General features: G+C 32.9%; 3 protein-coding genes across 3 annotated transcripts; all 3 read right to left on the reverse strand.

Moving 5' to 3' along the window:
- Positions 1 to 413: 413 nt before the first annotated feature.
- LOC127133506 (uncharacterized) lies at positions 414 to 8,270 on the reverse strand. The gene is made up of 11 exons (XM_051061744.1): positions 8,103 to 8,270; positions 7,795 to 7,856; positions 6,852 to 6,988; positions 5,149 to 5,207; positions 3,753 to 3,776; positions 3,241 to 3,323; positions 3,093 to 3,157; positions 2,328 to 2,377; positions 1,763 to 1,864; positions 1,598 to 1,657; positions 414 to 885 (listed from the first exon to the last, which is right to left on the reverse strand). Exons 1-11 carry the CDS (start codon positions 8,103 to 8,105, stop codon positions 751 to 753), a joined length of 780 nt encoding a protein of 259 aa, XP_050917701.1. The 5' UTR covers positions 8,106 to 8,270; the 3' UTR covers positions 414 to 750.
- An 11,528-nt stretch (positions 8,271 to 19,798) lies between these two features.
- LOC127115362 (acyl-CoA-binding domain-containing protein 1) lies at positions 19,799 to 20,644 on the reverse strand. Its single transcript, XM_051046929.1, has 3 exons — positions 20,470 to 20,644; positions 20,107 to 20,169; positions 19,799 to 20,007 (listed from the first exon to the last, which is right to left on the reverse strand). The coding sequence occupies exons 1-3, from the start codon at positions 20,627 to 20,629 to the stop codon at positions 19,928 to 19,930; spliced, it is 303 nt and encodes a 100-aa protein (XP_050902886.1). The 5' UTR covers positions 20,630 to 20,644; the 3' UTR covers positions 19,799 to 19,927.
- A 1,187-nt stretch (positions 20,645 to 21,831) lies between these two features.
- Positions 21,832 to 23,807, reverse strand: LOC127087798 (DEAD-box ATP-dependent RNA helicase 37). The gene is made up of 6 exons (XM_051028727.1): positions 23,127 to 23,807; positions 22,905 to 22,988; positions 22,589 to 22,831; positions 22,262 to 22,420; positions 22,019 to 22,166; positions 21,832 to 21,968 (listed from the first exon to the last, which is right to left on the reverse strand). The coding sequence occupies exons 1-6, from the start codon at positions 23,805 to 23,807 to the stop codon at positions 21,832 to 21,834; spliced, it is 1,452 nt and encodes a 483-aa protein (XP_050884684.1).
- Between the last annotated feature and the right edge of the window lie 268 nt (positions 23,808 to 24,075).

Consider the following 24,075-nt stretch of genomic DNA (forward strand, 5'->3'; position numbering starts at 1 on the left):
AACTAAATTCAAAATAATCATATACTTAAAAACATTTAATTTATCATCACAAAGTTTAGTATTCATTATCATCAAACCCTACGCAATTCACATTGTTAAATTTATTGAATTCATAATTCACAAAGAAATTATTTAGCTTAACAAGTATTTCTGTTTGTATTGACGTGTAACACCATAGTTAGTCTTATCAACTCGATATTTTTTTATTAAAAAAATTAACTTTCTTATAATTTTTCTAAAATAACTTATGAAATCATCTTATAATATTTTAATATGCGCTAGTGCTATAAAGACATACCTCATTTTACTTGGAATATACGTTTAGTAGAAAAAACAAGAAAGATAGCAACATATGGAGCCAATGCTTTTTCTATAAGTAATTCCAAGTAAAGTGGTATTACGTGTGCTAGCAATTTTCCCATATAATTTCAAAATATTATATCTAACCAAACATTGTACAAGTTATTAAAAGGGTCAACAAACTAATATGGTATCAGAAGTCTCCCATTACTAACTCCACAATACTTCCCAAATAAATCGATGTACTAATAATATAAACAATCTCAAGAGACTGTTGCTACTCCTTGTCTGCATGAATGAGTTTTGTTCTAGCAGCCATGCCCGCTTCTTTTTGCATATTTAGACCGCATCCCCCTCGACAACGAGTCCATCCTAGAAAGTCCAGAGATCAAATTTTCTAAAACAGCATTTTAACGAATCATCGTTTTAGACTAGAATCATTGATCTGAATCATCGTTTTAGACTAGAATCATTGATCTGACCGTGTTGGTCAACACCATTTTCGTTCAGATAGTCAACAAACTCGTCAATAAGATATGGCCAAGCACCTTCAGCATCGTAATCAGTTAAATTGGAGCTAACCGTCTGCATAAAAGAACACGCCAAATATTATCGGTTTGTGTTAACTTCATACATCCAACTAATCAGATAATGAAAGAATATGCAAATACTCCTGATAACACAATTTCATATATCCAACTAGTCAGATAATGAAGAAAAAAAAACAAGATTTTGCAATCAATGTCTTTTCAATTTTTCCAAGAATTATTATCAAAGATTCGTAGCAAAAGTGTTATTGCTTTTTCTTTCGCGATTTGAGTTTATCTTCGGTTTGCAGAGGAATATTCCTATTCTGGTTCAGTTTTCATTTGACTAAGTTACACTTATGTTATGGTTATGGCTCTTTTTGTAGATGATAAATGAATAAATATCCTTGTGTATAGGCTAAACTATTGTCATAAGAATATTGAAAATTGTCCTGGTGAACTGTTGGATTTTTTTGTTCCAATTGACACATTGTGTTTCAGAGCCAGAAAGTGCAAAACAAATGGCAATACATAAATAAAGACCAGTAAGGCAATCAGAATACAAACAAGACCTTAACGATTTAAAACTAAAGTTGATCGATGAAGTTGAACAGCCACATTTACTTTTCCTTGTTATTCTGGATTTTCAGTCTAGGCATACACAGGAGTATACAAACAGTGACCACGCATGGCTAAATTCATGACTCTTAATCCACATCAAGGAGCACCTATTGAACTTTATTCTAAAGGTTAATAATTTATTAGTTTACCTTTGCAAACTCCAAAAGTTGAGACCATGTATCCCTTGATATTGCTTTGTTGTGTCGAGCCTGAGTAATTGACATCGAAATTTTCAATTTCAAATAAAATAAACAAGTATTATCATACTAATAAGAAAGCTTCTAATTTACCAAGTGTATAATTAGTGTTATTACCTGTAGGAACTGGCACCAATGATCAACTAGTGGCCACTGCTTCTCGGCAAATAATAATTGCCACATTCCAATAGCTGTATCCAATGCCAGAGATTTTTGACCCTGTAAAAAGTTAACTTGCATATTACTGTTGCATGGTAACAGATTGCAAAAGTGAAAGAATCAATACTGCATTGAAATCAACTAAAAATCATATACAACTTGTTGAAATTACAGATTTTAGATAAAGAGAGGAGAAAAAGAATACTGAAGAATAAAATATAGTTATGATTGATAATTTGATGATAAATAATCAGATGATACTAAAAGATTAAGTATTAACCCCTGTTTACATAGAATCAAGACTCCTAATCCTAATTGAATAGGGAAAGAAATTACGATAATAACTAAGTAAAATGGAAGAGGCAATTGTTTCTTATGCATCAACTAGTATATTTCCATTGGTCCAAATACATTGCTTGAATTAGGTAATCGCCTTATGGCCAATAAGTTATCACTTACTTCCATACAGATTAGTCAAGCTACACAAAAAAGGGAGGGTTAACAAAAAGATATCAATTCTTACCTTCTCTTTTGCCCAGCCAAAAGCAAAGTTATATATCTCGCGAAATTTTTCTGGACAACCCAAAAACGAATATATACTGTCAGATCTTCAATTAACGTTGGAGATATAGAGCCTGTTTGTTTTAGCTTTAAAAAAATAGATTTTTTCTTTGTATTTTCAAAAATTATTTTTACGAAAACGTTTTTCAAAATATTAAAAGATTTTTCAAACTCGTTTTTTATAAACTGAAAGACTAATGGTCCCGTTAAGACAGATAAGTTGGTAGCTGTATAGGGACATCGGGTGCAGGGGCGCGAGTTCGAACTTGCGACATCCCACTTGTTCATCTTCAATAAGGTGAACTTCAGCCACTAGACTACTTAACCAAAAAAATAACTAATTTGGACATCTTATAACATAAACATACTTTATTGAACATCAAAACATAGTTAAAATAGCAATTTTTCAAAAGGTTGTATTTCAAAAATGATTTTTATTAAAAGCTATTTGAAAAAGTTTCAAAATTTAAAATTTTGATATCAAAAAAAAGTTTCAACAAGATGATGAAACACCTAAAATAACATTTTAAGAACAACTATTCAAACCAAATTTTCATTTGAAGTTTTTATTAAAAAATTCTTTGTAAATTTTTTTTAACAAAAATGTTACACTATAAAAATCTTGTTTAAAAAAAGCTAAAACAAACGGGTATTTTATTGACAAATGAATAAAAATGGTATGATTGAGATTCATTTAAAGCCATGATCTGAATGTTATTGTTCATACGTTCATCTTTCAGCTCAGAGCGCATATATGGTATCTTTTCACGGAACTTCTCCAGCGAATCAACCCTGCAAAATTTGATAAGACCTTCAACAGGTTTTCAGTCATTACCGAAACAAGTTTTATTTCAAAGTTACTATAAAATTCATACCCCAGAGATTGTAAGCCTTCAATGAATTCCTTCTTGGAAAATTCACACATAGTGCCAGCCTTCATGTGCCATGAAAGAACCAACTGCAAAAATGTAAACATCCCCCCATTAAGAAAAACATTCTTATGAATCCAGCCATTCGCCAATCTTACTATGATGGGAGCTTTGTAGCATCAGCTTTCTTTTACAACAATTCCCCAGGTACTATTATGATGTCGGCTTCGTAGCACCAGTTTTTTTATATAAAAAAATAGAGCTTTTGCTCAGAGAAAATTGCAAAATTATGAAACCAATATTAACATTTCTACATGTCATCTTAAACTTCTCGTATGTTTAACCCTAAAAGAAAATACACAGTTGAAAAAATCTGTGAAGTTTTCACTTCCCAGTTATAACCCCCCAATCTCTTTCGAACATTTTCTAAAGTTGAATTCATAGGACAACATCAAATGAGGAAACAGCAAATAACCACATGATCTAAAAATGAAACAATCTTAAAAACACATTCATACCATTACGATATCTTGAGGATCCACCTGCACATAGCAAGAAAATATCAATTACACTTTGAATGAATATGGTATTAACCTTTAACTCCAAACGCGAACATTGGAAACGTAAATAAGAGAATAAAACAGCTTAAGTCGATAAGATTTGAACAACTTATACGACAGTATTTGACAAGACCTATGAAACTGAGATGATCAAATAGGTATTAACATGATATCAGTAATCAGCAAGTGTCTGACATGAATACAATGGAATTCAAAATTAAGATAGATAATGAAAAATTCAGTTACATAGCATATGCTAAATAGAGCAATAAACAAGTTGACAAACACTTAAAAAGCTCAACAAACTGGAATGTACCTATTATCCCTCCGTCTCAAAATAAAAGTGATTAAGAAAAGTAATGATTGAATAAATAGATGTAACAATTTTACAAAATTGCCATTAATTACTATTAGTTGTCATAAATGCATAGTATGATTTAATAACTTGAAAGTAGTGTAGACAATATTTATTAGGGGTAAAGTTGGTAAAAATTAATTAATGTTGCATTGAAAAAGTAAAGAGACTCTTATTTTTGGAAAAAAATTCTTTGGCTAGAAAGACAATTTTGGGACAGAGAGAGTAGTACTATATTTCAATTGTTGTATTGGTTTTCCTTTGAGTTTTAATCTATTTGTTCCAATTTCAGTGTTACTAATTTATTTAATGGCAAAATTTATAGCTGTTTTTCATTGAAATATGTTCGATGCTGTACAATTTATGTTTTAAATTTAATTTGTTTGTTAAGAAATAAGATCATCTGGGTTGTGTTTTTTTCCAATTAAAGCATTCCCCAACAAAAGAGAGATGGCACTAAACCACACTCTCTTGGAATATGCAGATCCCTTTAATAAATTACATTGTATTCCCATCGTATCCTCTGATCTCATTATTATTCAAAATGGGTCCTAAGTTTTTTACTACTTGATCACCTACTTTTAACTAATTCTGAGGTAGGAAATCATCTGAGAGCAAATTTAAAAACTAATTTTGAGAATAAAAAACTCATAAAGAACAAAAAAACAAGTTGTCAAGATACGCCAAGCATCTCTTATGTGTTGTCTCTAAGAAACCTAGGTATAAAGCCAAGGTTTTCTTCTTTCTAATTTCCACCACTCTGATTTATTAGGATGACAATTAATCAGATCAATCCCCTAATCAAATGACATGAAACTTTGAAAACCACTAAAGTATTTGACAGCAAGTCTTTTCTAATTTCAATAAAAAAGACTCGAGATTTTCTGCTTACAAGTACTGTTCAAAATAACAGGTTCTGTGATAATTACATGTGAAAAACTATAAAGATGCTGAATCAATGATTCAAGACTATAATTTGGTGCATTCAGAAGCAGTAACCTGGATATCGTTGCAAAGGAGAGTAATGCCGTCTGCGAAAATCATATCAATATATTGATCTGTATGAAAATTAGGGGAGTGAAGGATTAGAAAACAGTCATTATGTACCTTGTTCTAGTAAATGATAGCGACTTAATTATGAGTTAAGAATAACTCAAAATATAAGCATCTCAGCCCAAAAAACAGGGGACCTTTAATGTAAGTTCACATGCAAAAGTTACAAGATATTCAACCTACCATATCATTCACATCCCTTATACTCAATAAAGGATATTTCCTATTATCGATATACGTTCCAAGTTTGCTTTGTATCTTAGAGTAATTTAAAATATCATATAGTATCTTAGGATTGATTTCCAAATTTCTTTTTGTTTAATTTTAAATTAGCATAGATATCTAGTGCTAGTATAAATAAGAGTTAGTGCTTAGACTTTTGGGTAAAATAAAATGCATAATCACAATTAGAAGTTTTTATTATTTTGCATCCTTCCTTATCATATTTCGAAGGTTTTACAATTTTGTATGAAGACCGTAATCGCAACTTCACCATGCATCCTTGATGGCCTATCTAGTCTTTGTTCTGTGACATGCCAAGATCCATAGAATCTGATACTTCATTGAAAATTCTCTATGATTCTTTTCTTCTTGTTAGACGCACACAAATTCCGGCTACCCTTTCTTTCTCAGAAATCTCTCTTGTTTGTGGATTATTTGTTTGTGCTTCTATGACCTATCTCAAAAGCCTTAAAATATTTTGTCCCGCTATTGTATCATTCTTTTGCCAACCCCTATCATATGCAGATAGTCCTTGGTTGTCTCAGATGCAATTTGGCGCCAACCCAAGATGATGTTTGACCTCAAATACCCCTGGATTAGGCTGTCCTCTACTCTATCTCAGTTCTTCAATTGTTATGTGTGTTATCTTTTCAGTGATGATCTTAGGATTCTAATATAAGCAAGCAATAGTTCTCACTCTGGTATATAAAAATAATAATCACAATAGTTCTCACTCTGGTATATAAAAATAATAATCACAATTCAAAGTATTTATTCTTTCCTTTGCCTCCTTCATCATCTTAAACCCTCTACCTTCAATACTTTGAATGAGTTGCATTTTTTATATGGATATAAGTAATACTTTGAATGAGTTACATTTTTTTATATGGATATAAGTAAAACTGTAGTGTGAGAGAATAACCAATGTGTACTATTAAAGATTCAGAATATCAGCATTTGAAATACATGAAAACTAAGATACCCAAATAGAGACACTTTCCTCAAGATAAGGCTACAGGGAGCCCTAACTATTGTTTCCTACATAATTCTAGAATGTCTTCATCTAGCCACATCATAAAATCAGTTCTGATTCCATGATACTTTATCTTAAAATGCTTCCAAAGTTTGGTTGAGAAGCATAATTAATTTAAAATAGGTATGAATGGCACAGATGTTCTCTCAAAATAACAATAAGTTTATTTAGTCGTCAAATATACTAGCTTTCCAACAGGGTTCCAATCTCAAAGGAAAGAAAATTTACTGTGGATGCCAACCACTCTATGCTTGTAACGCTAATACCGTGATTTCAATCCTTTTGTCATGTTTCTAGAGCCATTGAATGTTATGGTTATTGGAGGCTATAAGTTGATTACTTGCAACTACTTAAAAGCTATAAGCATCACAATATTTTCACCTTCGTCGCTAACCTTTATATCTATTGTATAGCTCCTCCAAGTGTCTAGAATCAGTTACATTTCTAAGCTGAGGCTGGCTGTAAAAATAATCAAATGCTCCTTCAAGATGCCAATCACTAGCCTTCAGAGCCTGCATTGCTACTTTCTCGCTGAAAATACAAAATTAGATCATATTGACAGCACAAGTTAATATGAAGTTGACAAGCATTTCTATAAACACACACTAAATTAGAATGAATCAGCTCACCAAACTAAAATTCACTATCAAGAAACCAAAGTGAAACATGATTGATTTAGAAAATACTAGACAAAGCTACAAAAATGAATGATCAGAACTATACACAAAGCCCTTCAATCCATGATTTAACACTAATATCCCTCTCTCCTCTCTCCTCCATCAACAAATCAAGACCCACATATACAAAGCCTTAAGGTATCTGATTCTATTGTTAAATATGATAAATAAATATATAACAAAACTAATTTCTATAAGTTTCATAAGCAAGTGATAAAACAACAAGGGTCTGTATGGATATAGAGCTAATTTGCAGCTTATAGCTTATAGCATAAGTACTTATCAAAATAAGTGCTTATGAATAACCTTGCATAAGTTATTTTTATAAGAAAAGATAAAATAAATTTAAATTGTTTTTATACATGTTATAAGTTATTCCCTCCCATCCATTTTATAAGAGACATCTCATTTTTTAGATTCATTGAAAAACTAATGTATCTGGATTATATATCATTAAGTATTCAATTAATATAAAAATTGCGGACTCTTATAAAAAGGACAGGAGGTAGTATTTTCATAAGCTATCTTGAAGAAATTATAAAAATAAGTTCAAAAAATTCATGAAAAATATCATAAGCTGTTTTGATCATGTCATAAGCTCAAATAAGCTCATCCAAACACGAACGGGAAACTAAACAAAGCAAGAAACTACTACATTACCTAGCTCCGGTTATTGTTACAAACTGCTGGAGTTTATCACGATGACCTCTCCCCAATTTATGCTGCATAACAAATCACAACAATTAATTAACACAACACGCAACATAAATACATCCCTATCAAATCATTAAATTCAACACACCTCACTTCGACTATCATCATCAATTGTTATTCAAAAGAACACCAAAAATCCAATTTAGCATATATAAACAATTGGAAGATAGTAAGATAAAGAAAAATTGAAGTGAAACAAAATAGTAAAAAGAGGAACAAAAAATCGGAATCGAAGCGAAAGGTACAGCACTAACCATGGTTTCCGAAAGGTGAAGGAAACCCTAAAATATGATCTACGATTGAAAGGAGCAAAGTCGAAACAAAATTAGGGTTTTGGGTTGAATTGAAATTTCGTTTCAGTGGAATTAGGATACGAAAGAAATGGAAATTGGGGTTATAGTTTTGAAACAGTATAAAGTGGGGCCTACTTACTTTTCGAGTAAAGAGAGAATTAATGCGAAAATGTCTATAAAAAATGCAATTTGTTAAAATCAGCGGAAAAAGATATTATCAAAAATTAATTTGAACCAATTAGTTTAAATTTTATTTAGTTAAAATTGTATAATTCAAAATTTAAACAAAGTGGAGCGTGTGACAAAAAAAAAACAGTGGAGTTTTAAGTTTTTTTCTTCACAAACGTGTGTTTAAGTTTTTATTTTGTTAGGGATGAAAATTAGAGGCTAATTTTAAGTGCAAATCTATTATACTTAACATTAACATGGACTAAGGATAAACCCTAATAATATGTTTAAAGGATTTATTTAAACGATCAAATGGGATGCATTAGGGCAAAGTTTGAGAGATGATTTTGGTGTTTCATGAGGGTCATTATGTTTAGAGATGCTTTTTTGTGGATGTATATTATTATACTAGTACATGATTTAATGATTAATCTAAGACAAAGACAATAATCATATGTTGATGTGAAAGTTAAATATAGAAAGAAGAATGTATATAATTATTATTTCAATAGATTACAGAGATACCTGTATCCAATGCCAAAAATCATGAAATAGTGATAGTATAGAAGAAATTCTGAAACTCATAGTAGGAGATTGATATTTGGTTTTTTTTTCTCTTTGATTTTAGATTTTAGGCACTTTTTACATTAGAGGAGGTAGCTTTATAGAAGATGTGATGATTTTGGGGAAAATCCATATATTTCTTTGGTGGACAAAAAAAAAACAATTTTTTCAATTTTTTTATTTTAATTATAAAACATTTCACTTTAGCATATTTAAAATTATAAATAGATTAATATTTTATTTTTTATACTTAAACATAAAAATCATGCTCTTATATTTAGAATAAAATACACGTATATTTAAAAACAGTTTATTTTTCATATTTAACTTTACCAACTTATTGAAAACTCCTATAATAAAAATATATATTATTTTTTAAATACTTAGGAGAACATCAATAGAGAAATTTGAGACAGAAGAAATAAATGAGTTAAAGTAGAGAAAATTTAATTGTGTCATATAATTGAAGAGTTATGTATATAGTATTTGCTTTATAATAAAAGTACTAAATCATTAAAGTACTAAGCATATCAAAAATTTTATCAAGTATTTACCTAAAATAAAAAAAAAATGCCACCTAATTTTCTATAATACCCTTCTATAATTTCAAATTTTACACTATAATATATACATTAATGCAATTAACTAGATATTTTCTTAATATAATAGACAATTATTTTTTTTTATGTACATTGATAATTGATAATTAATGTATTTGGTCGGTTTATAGACTATATATATATTAATTATTCAATAAATTGTCTCACATAAAAGAACGAAGGTAGTAATAAATAACTCAATTATTCATTATATTTCCCAATTCGGCCACATGGTAGGTCCATGCGGGTTGAGCAATATAATCACAATATATCATTTTCCTCTCTTCTTTTAAATTTAATCATCCTTTTTTCTCTTTCCTCTTTCATCATAACCAATTTTTCCTCTCTTCTCACTTAGCCGAAACCTTTGAAGTTGTGGAAGAAGCGATTTCATCTTCTTCTTAGTTTTTGTAACCTAATATGTTATTTTTAAACTAAACACATCTTAATGAAGGAGGAGTAAGAAAAAATAGGAAGACTATTAGTTCGAACAAGGGAGCAAGAATATATATATATATATATATATATATATATATATATATATATATATATATATATATATATATATATATATATATATATAAAGTTTTTACTTTCTGTTTCATTATAATGAGAGTGTGTATATGAGTTATCAATGTCTAAACTCATATGCATCCCTCCATATATGATATATGATCTTTTTATGATTTATGTTTATCCTTTTAAATTGAGTTTTTTCTATAACTTCTTCCTCATATATGGTTTTTTATATACTTAACTATTACCACGGTTTCAATGGTTAATTCTATGATTGTAGGATACTTCAAAAATTTATGTAATACATGATCAATGGCATATGTTTTCTTACCATTTATCCTACTAAGGCTTAAACACCTCACAAACAAATACAATTTATTCCTAACAAAATGGTCATCAAACTTGTCAAGCCATTTATTTAGGATATGCCATATATGTAAAGGAGGTGTTCACGTGATAGTCATTGTTTGTGTATAATATAATTTGCATAACAAGTAAAAAGCATAAATGTATGACAACCTACTTTCAAGTATAGGGTCATGGTATGTCAATTCACCTTGTTAGATTGTTAAATTGTATCTCAAGTAAGGTTTTTTCGTGTTTTGAGGAAACCACCAAAATAAGAACTTTCTTGTTTGGATGTGCTGCAATAGGGTTGACATTAGATAGCTTTTAAAAACACAAAGGTAATTAGGTTATTTCAGAAACAGAGTGTAGTTACCTTGAAAATTGATAAGACTATGATAAAATAATCCTATAAGTTTTTAATTTTAAGTTAATTGTTATTTTATGTGTTGTCATATTCATTACCATGTATTAGGTGAAGCTAGCGGAAATATACATGATCGCATCGCATGTTCGAACATACAACAGCGTCACCATCAAATTTTATTTATTTTCGAAGAAAAGGAAAAACATCGATAAAATCCGGGAGAAAGAGATAATTGGGTAAGGAAGTCGGTTATGAAAGGGGAAGGTATTAGCATCCCTCACATCTATTATACTCAACGGAAATCGTTTTGATTATTTTTGCTCGAATGGGTGTTATATCTAAGGATTACTCGCGAAAGAATAAGGAGAAAATGGAATAGATTGAGTGCCCAGTGAGAATTAGGGCCCTCGCGCCTACGTATCCTTATAGTGCAATAAGGAATTCATAACTCTGTAATTCATAGAACTAGTGGTAGGATGTGAAAGAAGAGTGATAACAAATATGGTTTGAACCAAAGGATAATATCGTCTGACTCTAAAAAGGGATGAAATCTGAACCCAAGAGGAAAACTGGCATTAACCAATGTGTGGGTAGCCTGAAGCATTCGCCATTATATGGTATGGCTGAAAACAAAGAGAATTAAGTGTTTGGTTTCATAGCCAAATAGTTATTGGCTCACAAGCAGACACTGAATGGAATTCAAAGAGATAGTATATTTGGCTCAAATATGAAATATATCACATGGAGTGAATGAAGGTAGTAGGTATTGAATGAATGTAGTGATTAATGGTCCATAGAGATAAATGGAGAATGAATGATTAAAGAATAAACAAATATGCTCGTGGAGGATTCGAACCCTCATGCCTACATATTCTCATTGTGCAATAAAAAAGTTAGAGCTTCATAGTTCGTGGAACTAATACGGAGAAAATAAAAGATATATTGATTAGATTGTCCATAGGCAAAGTAAATTGCTTAAAAAAGCAATAGTGTGGCATTAACCAATGATGGTAATCAACCATAAGGTATTTGTGAAGGCAATGGTCTGAACCAAAGATGCTACCAAAGTCAGAGACTCCATGGGATAGGAAAATATATTTGTCAGGGTTTGCACCCCACAAGGCAGAATGAGATATAGCCAAAGTCTGAACTCCATATGGCAAGATAGATGACTTCCATAGTCTGAACTAATACAAAGGCAAAGAACATATTTCTAGAGTCTGTAACTCAATACATGCAAGGAATAAGATGCCAAAGTCTGAATTTCAATACAATGTCAAAGGTTGCCAGGGTTTGTACTCCATGGGTAAGATGAATCAATGCCAAAGTTTGTAACTGTAAGGCAGAATGAATGGTCTGAATGCTAGAGTCTAAACTCAATAAGGGCAATAAAGTATGATGTTAAAGTCAGAACTGTGTATGCGTTAAAAGAGGTGGTCAGAGTCTGCATTCCATGGGAAAAATGAATCAATGCCAAATTCTATAACTGAAAGGTAGAATGAATGTCAAAGTTTGTATCTGCATAGACAAAATCAAGGTTTGCTAGAGTCTGAACTCAATGGGGTAAAAGGGGGCTTGTTGTAGTATGTAACTCTGTAGGGCAAGAATGCCAAGGTCTGTACCTCATAGGCAAAGAACAAAGTATGCTAGAGCCTGAACTCCATGGGCAAAAAAAAGTTGCCATAGTTTGTACTTTATGAGCAGGAAATAAGAATGCCAAAGTCTGAAATGTGTAGGCAAGATTCCAAGGTTTGTACCTTATAGGCAAAGAATAAAAGGTGCTAAAGTCTAAACTTTATGGGCAGGAATGTCAAGGTCGGTATCTTATAGGCGGAGAATAAAAGATGCCACAATCTAAATTGTATAGGCACAATCAAGGGTTGCCAGAGTCTGAACTCCATGGGCAAGATGCCAAGGTCTAAACCTTATAGGCGAGGAATAAAGGATGCCACAATCTGAACTGTATAGGCAATGCATGAGGAAATTTATTAAGAAATTGGTGTGTGACCCTAAGGTAATGATCCCAAAAGATGTATGAACATTAAGGAGAAAAGTCTGGTACTGAATCCTAGAAGAGTATAAGGGTGTTTCACTGTTGAAGAAGGATTGGTGTGCAATGATGTTTCACTATTGAAGTATTGAATGATTGATGCTTTCTTGAAGAAAACTTGTCAATTGTATGATTCAAATTGCACTAAAGTCTAAGAACAAAGGTGAATAGCTTGAGCAACTGGATCATTCGTCTTGTACCCAAAGATATTCTAGACAATGATATCAATTCGTCACTCTCACTATTCTTTGTTTCTTAAGGCTCATGGCATACAACTTGAATCACAATTGACAAGTTATTGACAAGAGATCTTGATTATTGATAATGATGATACAATGTTACTTGTTGTAAAATAAGACTTGACAATCATTTGATTCGAATTGTGCTAAAGCCTATGAACAGAGGTGAATACGATGAGCAATTGGGTCATTCGTCACGTACCCAAAGATATTCAGAATGAGTTAGTGGAATTCTCCACTCTCATTCATTCTCTATTTCTTAAGGCCCGTACCACACAATCTGAATTATAATTGACAAGTGTTGGTACATTTGTTCTGCTTGAGAAGTAGTCCACTTTGTCAGTTATGCTTTATTGACATTTACTTTAAAGTTTTGATCTTGCATTTGAACCTTGAGGTCTGGAGCTCCTGAGATTCAGCATATCCAATACAACTTGAGCATAATGGACTTGCCATATCAAATGATCAATGATCTTTTGATCACTTGAATAAGCTTGGGGATTGTAACACAATACAAAAGATTTGGTTGACCAAAGTGACCTTTGGTCAACACTAATTAGTGGGATTGAAAAAATAACAGTTGAACTAGTTGCACGATAAACCTAATGAATTAATCAACTAAATAAAATTGAACATTTTTAAATAAAGGGGGCAAAATGGTCAATGTACACAAATTTGATTAAACGGAATTTAGAATCAAGATTATTAAGAACTAATTAATTAAAACAATAATATATGATGAAAAAAATTAGGCTAAGTTTATTAACTTGAACCTAGAATTTCTAATGTTTAAAATCAACCGATTAACCATCATTAACAAATTAAATAACAATTATTTCTATTAATCACATTTAATCCCAATTATCCTAAGTTATAATTAATCTAAAAACCAAACCCGAAGCAAGCAACGTCCAAAAAAGCTAAGGTCACGCGAAAAAAGGATTCTCACCAGACGAACCTGAAGCATGGTTCTTCTTCACGCTCCAAATTAAAACTCCATTAAACCAGAAAAATTGAACCTAAATTCAACAATTACCGAGTCCGTATCCAACTGAATTTGAATTCAATAACCACCTCTTGCAAACGCGACTTCAGAACTTCAAACGAACTTCACAACCACCACGAAATTGCAGCGATTCTCCTTGACTCAGATTCGGTGGTTCAAGCTTGATTCGAATTTGCAGTATGAAATTGACAGAAGATCGTGGATGCTCAGGAAAATGCAAATAAATGAGCACGAATTGTAAGTACGGATGAGAATTTCCGACACGGTGGCTCTTTTGCTCCAACTACAGCGATGACTTTTCTAGTAAGCTTCTCCCCTCTTCTCCCTCGTTTCAGTTCTTCTTCTTCAATGCCTCATTCTTCTTCTTGCTTCTGTAGATTATAGGATAGAAAAAAGTTGTTGATTTCGTGATGTGTTTTTGCATTTTTGCTGCTTCTGTATGTGCTATCATGTTTTGCTGCTCCTGCGTTTGTTTATTGAAACCTGATTTTATAGAATTTCGATTTAACAGAGATTAGTTAGAAGTTAGAAGTTAGATTAGTTAGATTAGTTAGAAGTTAGATTTTCTGTTAAATAATTTGTTAGTCAGTTATGATGTGTTAGCTGTTAGTTAAGACTTCACTTAGTGATATGCAAGAATTGGTGTTTCGGTTAATAAGTGATCACACTTCCTTCTGTTAGCAAAAGAATGCAGGGTTATTTTGAAGTTAATTCGAATTTTCTTATGTTAGTTCAATGAGAAGTTGGTTATGAATTTATTTTATAGTTAATTGTTAGTTTGAATTCAATCAAAATTCAGTTATGTTGTTATTCCAAAGTTAAACCCTGTTAGAAGTTGTTGTTTTAGGTACTTGGTGAGTTTTCATATTTGTTAGATATGTGAGCTTTAATTGCCAATGTTCATTTGTGGTCTGCATTATGCTTAGGACTATTAAAATGTTAATTGCTCATGGGGGTTGGCTCATCACAATAGGTTAATTGCTATTATGTTAACATGGTGATGTCTTGAGATGATTTGGATTGTCATGATATTGGAAGCACAAGGTTACTGACCTAGTCCCTTTCACCATGATTAGCTTTGTGAACCTTGATTGTATTGTTTGGATTGAATTAGCTAGTGTGCCTTGAATGCCCACATGTTAAACACTTGCTAATATGAAAGTAAGCTAACAAATTAGTAATTGTAATGGTTTTTGGTTTGCTTATTTATATTAATGCATTGCAGGGCTGACTTTGCATTGAATCAAGACCTCAAAACATGAGCATCATGAACATTCCATGGCCAAATGCAAACTAAGACTTTCTTGTAATAGAAGTAAGCTTAGATGGAAGATTTAATGAGATGATGCAACATGAAGACTCAAGATCAATGAAATTCAGGATTTAGACTTAGAAAAATAGATGGTTGGCTTCGGTCAAAGTTTACCAAAAAGCCAACTATTGACCAAAGTCACCCTTTAGTCAAAGTGCCAATTTTTTTATAATTTTTTGTGTGAAACTTTGTAAATGGTCTTGTATGGAATGAAATGGACAATTGTAAATGAAAATGGTTATTTGGATGAAACAAAATCTCATTTTCAAATTGTAGTTCTTTCTTCCAAAATCAAGTTTGAACCAAAGTTTTGGAATATGAACACATGGACTAGAAATGCATTATCCATAATGAATGAATCATATTTTTGAAACATGAACAAATGGAATATGAACCAAGGGATCCATCTGAAGAAGTAAACCAAAGCAATGTGATCTTAAGTCCAAGGATGCACCATTAGCAATGATTCAAGAATGATCTTGAATGCATAAAATCCAATAATCATGTAATAAACCCTAACCAAAATGATTGATGTCAAATGGTATAATGCAAGACAAAGTGATCCACCTCTCTCAATGAATTAGGGTTTCAATCACCAAATCCAGTTACAAGATCCATGGTTGCCCAATGTTAAACACCCACTACCAGGGTTTTATTCATAAGCAATGGTCAACAAACAAACCAAAATGAAGAACCTCTTAAACTAGGATTTCATGTTCAAACAAATGCATCACCATGATGAGTATCCCCAATTTCATATGAAAATCAATACCACTAGGCAACCCATGTGGACAAGAATGATGCAACAAACAATAATGCTTCATACATGATATGCATCAAGAAACTAGGGTTTCAAGATCAGCCAAAACAGGTAATAAGGCACTACACACAAGCTCACCCCAAGACAGTCCATACATTCAGGGTTTCAAGGATCAAATGGTCCCTCAAGACTAAGCCAAGCAACCTAAGGTTAGCATGAATAACGTGTCAAGATGCAGCCCCACAAGGTCAAGCAAGATGAAATTATGTTATTCACAAGCTTTGAATCTATGATGTTTCCGAGAATGTGTTAATATGAATGTATGATGTATATGAATGAATGCAAATGAATCTTAAGTCATAGGTTGGATAAAATATGAAAAGGGGAGAAAACATTTTGGGGTACGAAATTAGGTAGACTAATTTACATCTAGTGTCAACTCTATGCAATCCACTACATATAGTGTTTAATAGTTATTATAAGATAGTTTTATTCTGATTCGACCAAATTGGCTTAAGACAAATCCACTTTGTTTTATACACAACAGGCATTCTCTTTCGTTAATGGAGATTACAGAATTTAAATATAATAATCATATATTTTTATTACTTACTTATGTCAAGTATGGTGCATACTTAGATTGCATGGTACCAATCAACATGAATGATACTATTTAAATAACCATCACAACTTATTCCATTGATCTCAAATATAAATCATTGGATTGATGATCAAAAAATTCTACACCCTAAGGTGAATTTGATATTGAATGATTGTATTTTACAAGAGTTTCAAGGGATTGTTAATTATGCTTTCTTAATCACTTTTGTCAACGGGAACTTGAAGATCCTCTTATCAAAATCCATGAGAAAAAAATCTCAAGTATAAATGTTATAGTTAAAGTATTAGAGTTATATTTAAAGGTGGGAAATACTATTTCAATTGAGTTAGCTTTAGAGTTAGTTTTGAACTAACCTAACTTTAGTTTATTGTGATAATCTTTCTTATGTGAGGTAGGTCTATTATATGATGAGGTTTCACTACATTATGTTCTAGATATGATTGGACCACTGAAGATAAAGATTATTTAAGTAACCAAGTGATGGAAAACATTTGATAATTTTAAATTTTCTAGGACCTTAATCATGTTATTTTTATGTCTAGGTTCCTTTCAATAATTTAAAGACTCCATTTCAAGGTAATTGTTGCAACTTGTTGAAGATGTGTTGAAATGGGCTAAGGCATCTTTATCATACTAATTGTTTTGATGATTTTATCATGTAGACTTTTTAAACAAGCATATATTTACGTTTTTTAGGATGGCTTTGACAAACAAATTGTATTTCATTGTGTATTTCTATTTTATGGATGTATTGAATAGAAGAAATGCATACATCATTGACACCACTTGTGGTTGCATGTTAATCATCAAACCTTTCTTTAATATTATAAATAAAAGAAGATATTTCATGTCTTTATCACTTATTTGAAGCATGAGTAACTTTTGTGTCTTTATGTGGGTTTACTTACGTCTTATTACTACATTAATGAAGTGTTTCTTTAAGAGACCCCTTGAGACTTGGAAAGAATTAGGAGTTGCATTGGTCGATGGTATTGATGACTTTCACTAGGTTTAAGTTCTTACATTTACTATTTGAATTGTAAAAATAATACAATTTAAATATTTGTTTGTGTCGACAACATTGTGTTACATGTATATTTGTTGTTTACAAAATCTTTATGATAGGGCCTTATTTTATTAAAGGTTTCTTCTACAATACAATGTATAAGTGGAAGAGAGTGTGGTGAACCCTCCAATACAAACAATTACTAAAACTCAAGCAAGAAAAAATGAGGAAACAATACTTGCATTGCAAAAATTGAATGTGTGATTATAAATTGTTATGGCATATGTATTGATTTGCTTCGATATCTCAATCATGTATTTACCTTCTCAATTCCAATGGTGAAGTCAATTAATTGTTCTGAACTGAAGACAGTTTTTGAGTTTTTTATATTTCCTATATAAATTAGAACATACATGTATTCTTCTATTTTGTTTCAGGATGCTACTTTCAATGTATGCTTATGTCACCAATATTGTTCCAAACTTGGATGGTCAATCAAAAATTTCTGAATGTATCCTTTTATTGAGTTTATTATTCTCTTTCCCTTATGTTTCTTTTCAAGTATTTTGTAAACGGTATTGTCATACCCTAATTTTCACCCTAAGATCTCATATGTCATTTGCATCCTTGCATACAAACAAGATCACATCTTGATCCTCTCTCTCTCATCTTTGAGTTTGCCTTTTGTAGAGATCATCAAGCACATCTTTCTTGATATTTTATCTTTGTGTTTATATGTTTATTACTTATTTAATCACTAATAAAAATAGCAAAAATATATTTTGTTTTCTTTAAGTTTATTGTGCAAGGTAGGGCTTTTCATCAAGAGCATCAAACATGACTCCTCAACTAGGGTTTTGTTGATTCCTCAAGTCAAAGTGTGTTCAACCATTGATTCTCAAGGGGCTTATCTCTCAAAGCATGATATCTAAGGTTCTAAAGCATCTTTCAATCATTTTGATAAAGAGTAGCTCAAAATTTTGTGGCTTATTTCTCAAGGAAAGTCAAAGGTTCATGTGTTTATTTCCATGCCTTCTTCAACAAGTTACCTCAAACCTTGAGAAATTTAATCAAGAGACATTTAAGGACGCCTTATTTTGAGTTTATATGATCATCCATGTACCTTAAAATGCAAGAAAAGTCCAAGCACACAAGTTTATTCCAAGAGGTTTGACCAAAAAGTCAACATTTGAAGTCAAAGTTCAAAGGATCACAACTCCTTCAATTCTCAATATTTTTGAATGTTTATTTTTGCATATGACTCTTATCAATATCCTCTATAACTTCTCTTTACATGAAAATACCAAATTATGCTTGGAGGATCATCAAAAGTTTGGAGACATTATAGGTCATTTGTGGACTTAGTAAAATTTGACCTATTTTTAAGTGACATTTTTCTCAACTTTCAAGATTCATAACTTCTTCAATTTTCAACATTTGAGGCTGATTCATTTTGCACAATGTAATTTGTGATGTCCTCTACAAGTTTTCTTAAAGGATCAAAGTCAAAATATGCTTGGAAGACCATGGAATTCATTAAGACATTACAAGTTATTTTTAGCCATTTGGGACTCAGAATTTTCTAAGTTACATGACCAGTTTTTAGTGCCAACACTACGCCAAACAAGACCTTAGACAGCGCTTTTTTTAGCCTTAGACAGCGCTTTAAAGCGCTGTCTAAACCTCCGCTGCTAAAGGTTTAGACAGCGCTTTTTTGAATATTAAAAGCGCTGTCTAAGCCCCCCCCTTAGACAGCGCTTTGGCCAAAAGCGCTGTCTAAGACCCTCCTATTTTAATTTTTTTAGGTATACCTTAGACAGCGCTTTTCAAAAAGCGCTGTCTAAGCCCCCCACCTTAGACAGCGCTTTGGCCAAAAGCGCTGTCTAAGACCCTCCTATTTTAATTTTTTTAGGTATACCTTAGACAGCGCTTTTCAAAAAGCGCTGTCTAAGCCCCCCCCCCCCCCCCCCCCCCTTAGACAGCGCTTTTGCCAAAAGCGCTGTCTAATCCCCCCTTAGACAGCGCTTTCTAGCCACTGCATCTGTCAACAGACATTTTCAGTAGTTGTGATGAAGTTACCTGACCTCATTGTAACACATGTAATTCAATACAGAACAATTAAGTTTATATATTAAAAGTTTTAGATCAAACATCAAACACTGCAACTGTTTTATTTTCAAAATACATAGAAACTTTTAGCATAGAACTAGAAAGCTAGACATGACAATGTTGTTAAGCAGAAAGACCAGCTTCTTCGAGCAGCTGTTTCACCTTAGTGATGTAATCACTCATTGCTTCATCCTTGGATTTTCCTGCAAAATAAATAAATATAATTTTGACAATGTTGCATTGAAACTATAATTTTGACTGTTGCATTGAAACTAAAAACCGAAACTTATAACTTTTTCTACCTTCAACAGCCTTCCATGCATCCCATTTAGCTCTGTCTTTCTGGCTGAAAATCCCAGGACGAGCTGTAAATCATACACAAAATCATGAACAATCATAATCCATAAGCCTTATTGCCTAGCGCATTTCTGTATTAGCCTACTTGAGTTTATCTACCGACATAAACATTAGCGAAACTGTTTAGAAGATCTTATAGAAATAGCTTATGACATGTCCATAAGTTGTTTTCAACTTATAACGGTTTGTTCGGCCTTAAGCTTGTGTCGGCCCTAACCCTCCACTCGTTATTGCAGGAAGGTGACAGTGAGGATTCAAAAGTGGAAATATCGATTTGAAAATGACTTCTTAAATAAAAGAAAACTCACCGGTGGTAACAGGTCCAAGAGTGGCTTGCTTGTACAATCCATAAAGGATAAGCAAGTTTTCATTTGATGGACTCTCTTTTAGAGTCTTGACTTTCGCAGCATGCTCCTCAAAATCCTCCTGCATCACATTAACCAAGTGTGTAATGCTTGAAGTAATCATTTACTTATACTTATAAGCATAATATCAAGCACATGCAGAATTTTGATACTATTTCTATGAAAATGAAAAACATTACATGTTATGTTCATGTTCAGTACAGAGATCAGATTTAACATTCCTGCATAAAATTCAGCAAACAGTTTGAATCACATCATTTGAATAACAGGGTTTTTTCATACTGATAGCATTGAACAATTCCCAGTAACCGATTGCTGATAAAGAACTCCCCCAATTATAGTAAAAAGCAAACAAACCAGACCAGCAGGACTAGCATGCTTATCCCAAATCGTCACATTAATAGCCACCGTGAGAAACTTATTCACAACCCCACAAAGTTTGACCTTATAGCCACCAAGATATGCTCTAACAGCTTGTGTGTAAGTATAATTTCTTTTGCCGTTAAGTTGGTCACCCGTTCGATAACCAACTGATAGAAGAGTAGAAGTGTAGTAAATAATAAAAGCGAAAAGCAGCATCATTGATGGACCAGCAATCCATCCAAGTTGGGCTATAGCAAACCTATAAAGATAGCAAAAAACACCTCAACTTTAATCTTGACTTAGACCAGCAAACTCAGATATGGTTTAGCAGCTCAATCTTCCAAAACGTTATTACCTGAATTCCTTCAGCAAGAATGTCCAGGCCGTATATTTCTGCAGCTCGGGAACTTGCAATGGCTCCGGTGTGTCTTACACAATTTATGGCCACTGTCTGTCAACAAAATCTCAATAGTTATGACGCGCCACTCTACAAACTAGTCCATATGTACTTTCACACAGAGAAAATTCTTAATATACCTTAGCAGCAACGGCAGTATCCTGGTCACGAACTTTATCAACACCTAAATCGTTCAGCACCATCCTACATTGAGCAAGAGCCTGCATATGAAAAGTTCGGTTATGGACCCTTATAAATTTTGATAATTTTGTAATCTTTATTATATATAAGCCACAAATCATGCATGATATAGATTGACATAGAACTAAACACAGAGTTAGCAAGTGTCACCCTCTCAGAACTACCAAGAAGTCTACATTTTCGATCAGTGATACAAAAAATAATTTTATCAAAGATAAAGGAGAAGTTCGTATTTGTGATAGAATTGGAAATGATAATTAAATTAATTTAATTTTAGATATGTGTAGCGAAACAGACGTGGTCCGACGTGCATTCTTGTTTTGTCACTGCAACAGTAGCTACTTTCAAGTATAACTAAGAGTATAACTAAGAGTAGCTACTTCAAGTTTTATTTTGGATTCTATGATCAAAATGTTGGAATTGATTGCACGAGGGACCACAAATACAGAAACAAATAAAGCATAAGGCACTGTAACAGTAGCTAATACAACATAAGATAGACGACTAACATTGAATTCAGTAAAAGAATACAGAGGAAATAAAGTAAAGAACAAAAGCTATTAACCATTTGAACCTTGTCACCATGTATTGCAATAGCTGGAAAACCACTTCTGCATAGCCAACTTTCTAAAGCATCTGCTCCTTTCTTTGTTTCAACAAATATAAGAGATAAAGCAAGCTGCATTTCATAAAAAAATATTATCAAACACAAAGTATATCAAAAACAGCTGGTACAGAAGCAACAATAATTGTAGATTTACATTGCAATATTACCTTCCCATTGACTACATTGCGTCGGAGAAGATCCACAAGACGATTCCTTTTCTCCATATCCTGAACCGATTCAATTTTCTGTACAATCAATTCAGTGCTTGAACCAACCCTTCCAACAGCCAGGAACACATAGTTTGACAAAAAATCAGATGCAAGCTTCTGCAGTTCACAACAACAAAGCATGAAATCGTTATACAATACACAAACCAATTGAATATAACATTACAAAGACACATCAATTAAACAGTAAACAATTCTCAAAGCATCAAGAACATCATCAAAAACAGTAACTAAAAAACTATATCACAGGGATTAAAGTTAACCAACCTGTATATTATCAGGAAAGGTGGCACTGAAAAGCAAAGTCTGTCTAGCTCCCGGAGCAGGCATGTTCATCTGCTGAACAATGTTGCGAATCTGATGCTCAAAACCCATGTCCAGCATCCGATCAGCCTCATCCAAAGCAAGATACTTAATCTTCTTCAAAGAAACCCTTTCTCTTTCAATCATATCCACCAAACGCCCAGGAGTTGCAACCAAAATATCAACACCTCTCTCCAAAACACGTAGCTGTTTACAGTCACAAACAATGAATTTGAATCCATACTATAAAACCTCACAAACCAACAAACAAAACAAAAACCTGTTGACCAATAGGAGCACCCCCGTAAGCAACCGCAATCTTCACTCCTGTTTGATAAGCAAACTTGTTTGCTTCAGCATGTATCTAACCAATAGTTTTGAGCATATAAAAAAACAAAAATTAGACTCAAACTATGTTGTTGTTTTCTACTTTGAACTAAACAAAATATGTATTTAAAGAATAAAAAATTAAAATAGAAAAGTAAAACAACAAAAACAAAACCTGGCATGATAACTCCCTAGTTGGAGACAAGATGAGTGCAGTGGGGTACGCAACATCGGAACCACCGCCATGTGGCATAGCCGACAACCCAGAACCTAAACGATCTTTCATAATCCCAGATATAATCGGAAAACAAAACGCCGCCGTTTTACCAGACCCAGTCTGAGCACAGGCCATAAGGTCTCTCCCGACAACAGCAATGGGGATCGCGTAACGCTGAACCGGAGTAGGTTTCACATACTTACATCTCTCAATGTTATTCTTCAAATCCTCATGAAGTTCGGTTTCAGCAAAGACATTCACCGGCGGAGGCACGTTCTCGCCGGTAGCCTCAACGGGGATAGATTCATACGCTTCAAAATTCGCAACGACGCCGTTTTCTGGCTCAATGCGGGGCTCAACCGGAGGGCGATTGTTCCGATGAGGAGGATCGTGGTTGTAGTTGAAGTTCCGCGGCGGTTGTTGTTGTTCGGGTCGAGGGAAATGACGTGGAGGACCATAACCGTAACCGCCTCGGCCACGTGGTCTGTGAGTGGAGCGATTGAAAGATGATGAATCCTCGGACGGAGGAAAATGGGTTCGGTTGTTGTAGGGAGGAGGAGCATTGGAACGGAATTGAGGAACGTAGAGGGGTTGAGAGGGACGAGATTGTTTGTGAGTAGTTGAATCAGACCATGCCATAGTGAGAAGGAAAAAAAACTGTTTTAGGTTAGTATGCCTTAGACAGCGCTTTCTATACCCCCTAGACAGCGCTTTTGGTTTTAATTTTTTTTTTAATTTAAAGACTTTAGACAGCGCTTTATCAAAAGCGCTGACTAAGGTATATATTTAAAAGCGCTTTCTAAAAGCGCTGTCTAAGGGGGGGTCTTAGACAGCGCTTTTAAAAAGCGCTGTCTAAGACCCCCCCTTAGACAGCGCTTTCATTATTTTTTTGGAACAGTTTCCGTGT

The sequence above is a fragment of the Lathyrus oleraceus genome, chromosome 1, assembly GCF_024323335.1.
Source record: "Lathyrus oleraceus cultivar Zhongwan6 chromosome 1, CAAS_Psat_ZW6_1.0, whole genome shotgun sequence".
NCBI lineage: Eukaryota > Viridiplantae > Streptophyta > Magnoliopsida > Fabales > Fabaceae > Lathyrus > Lathyrus oleraceus.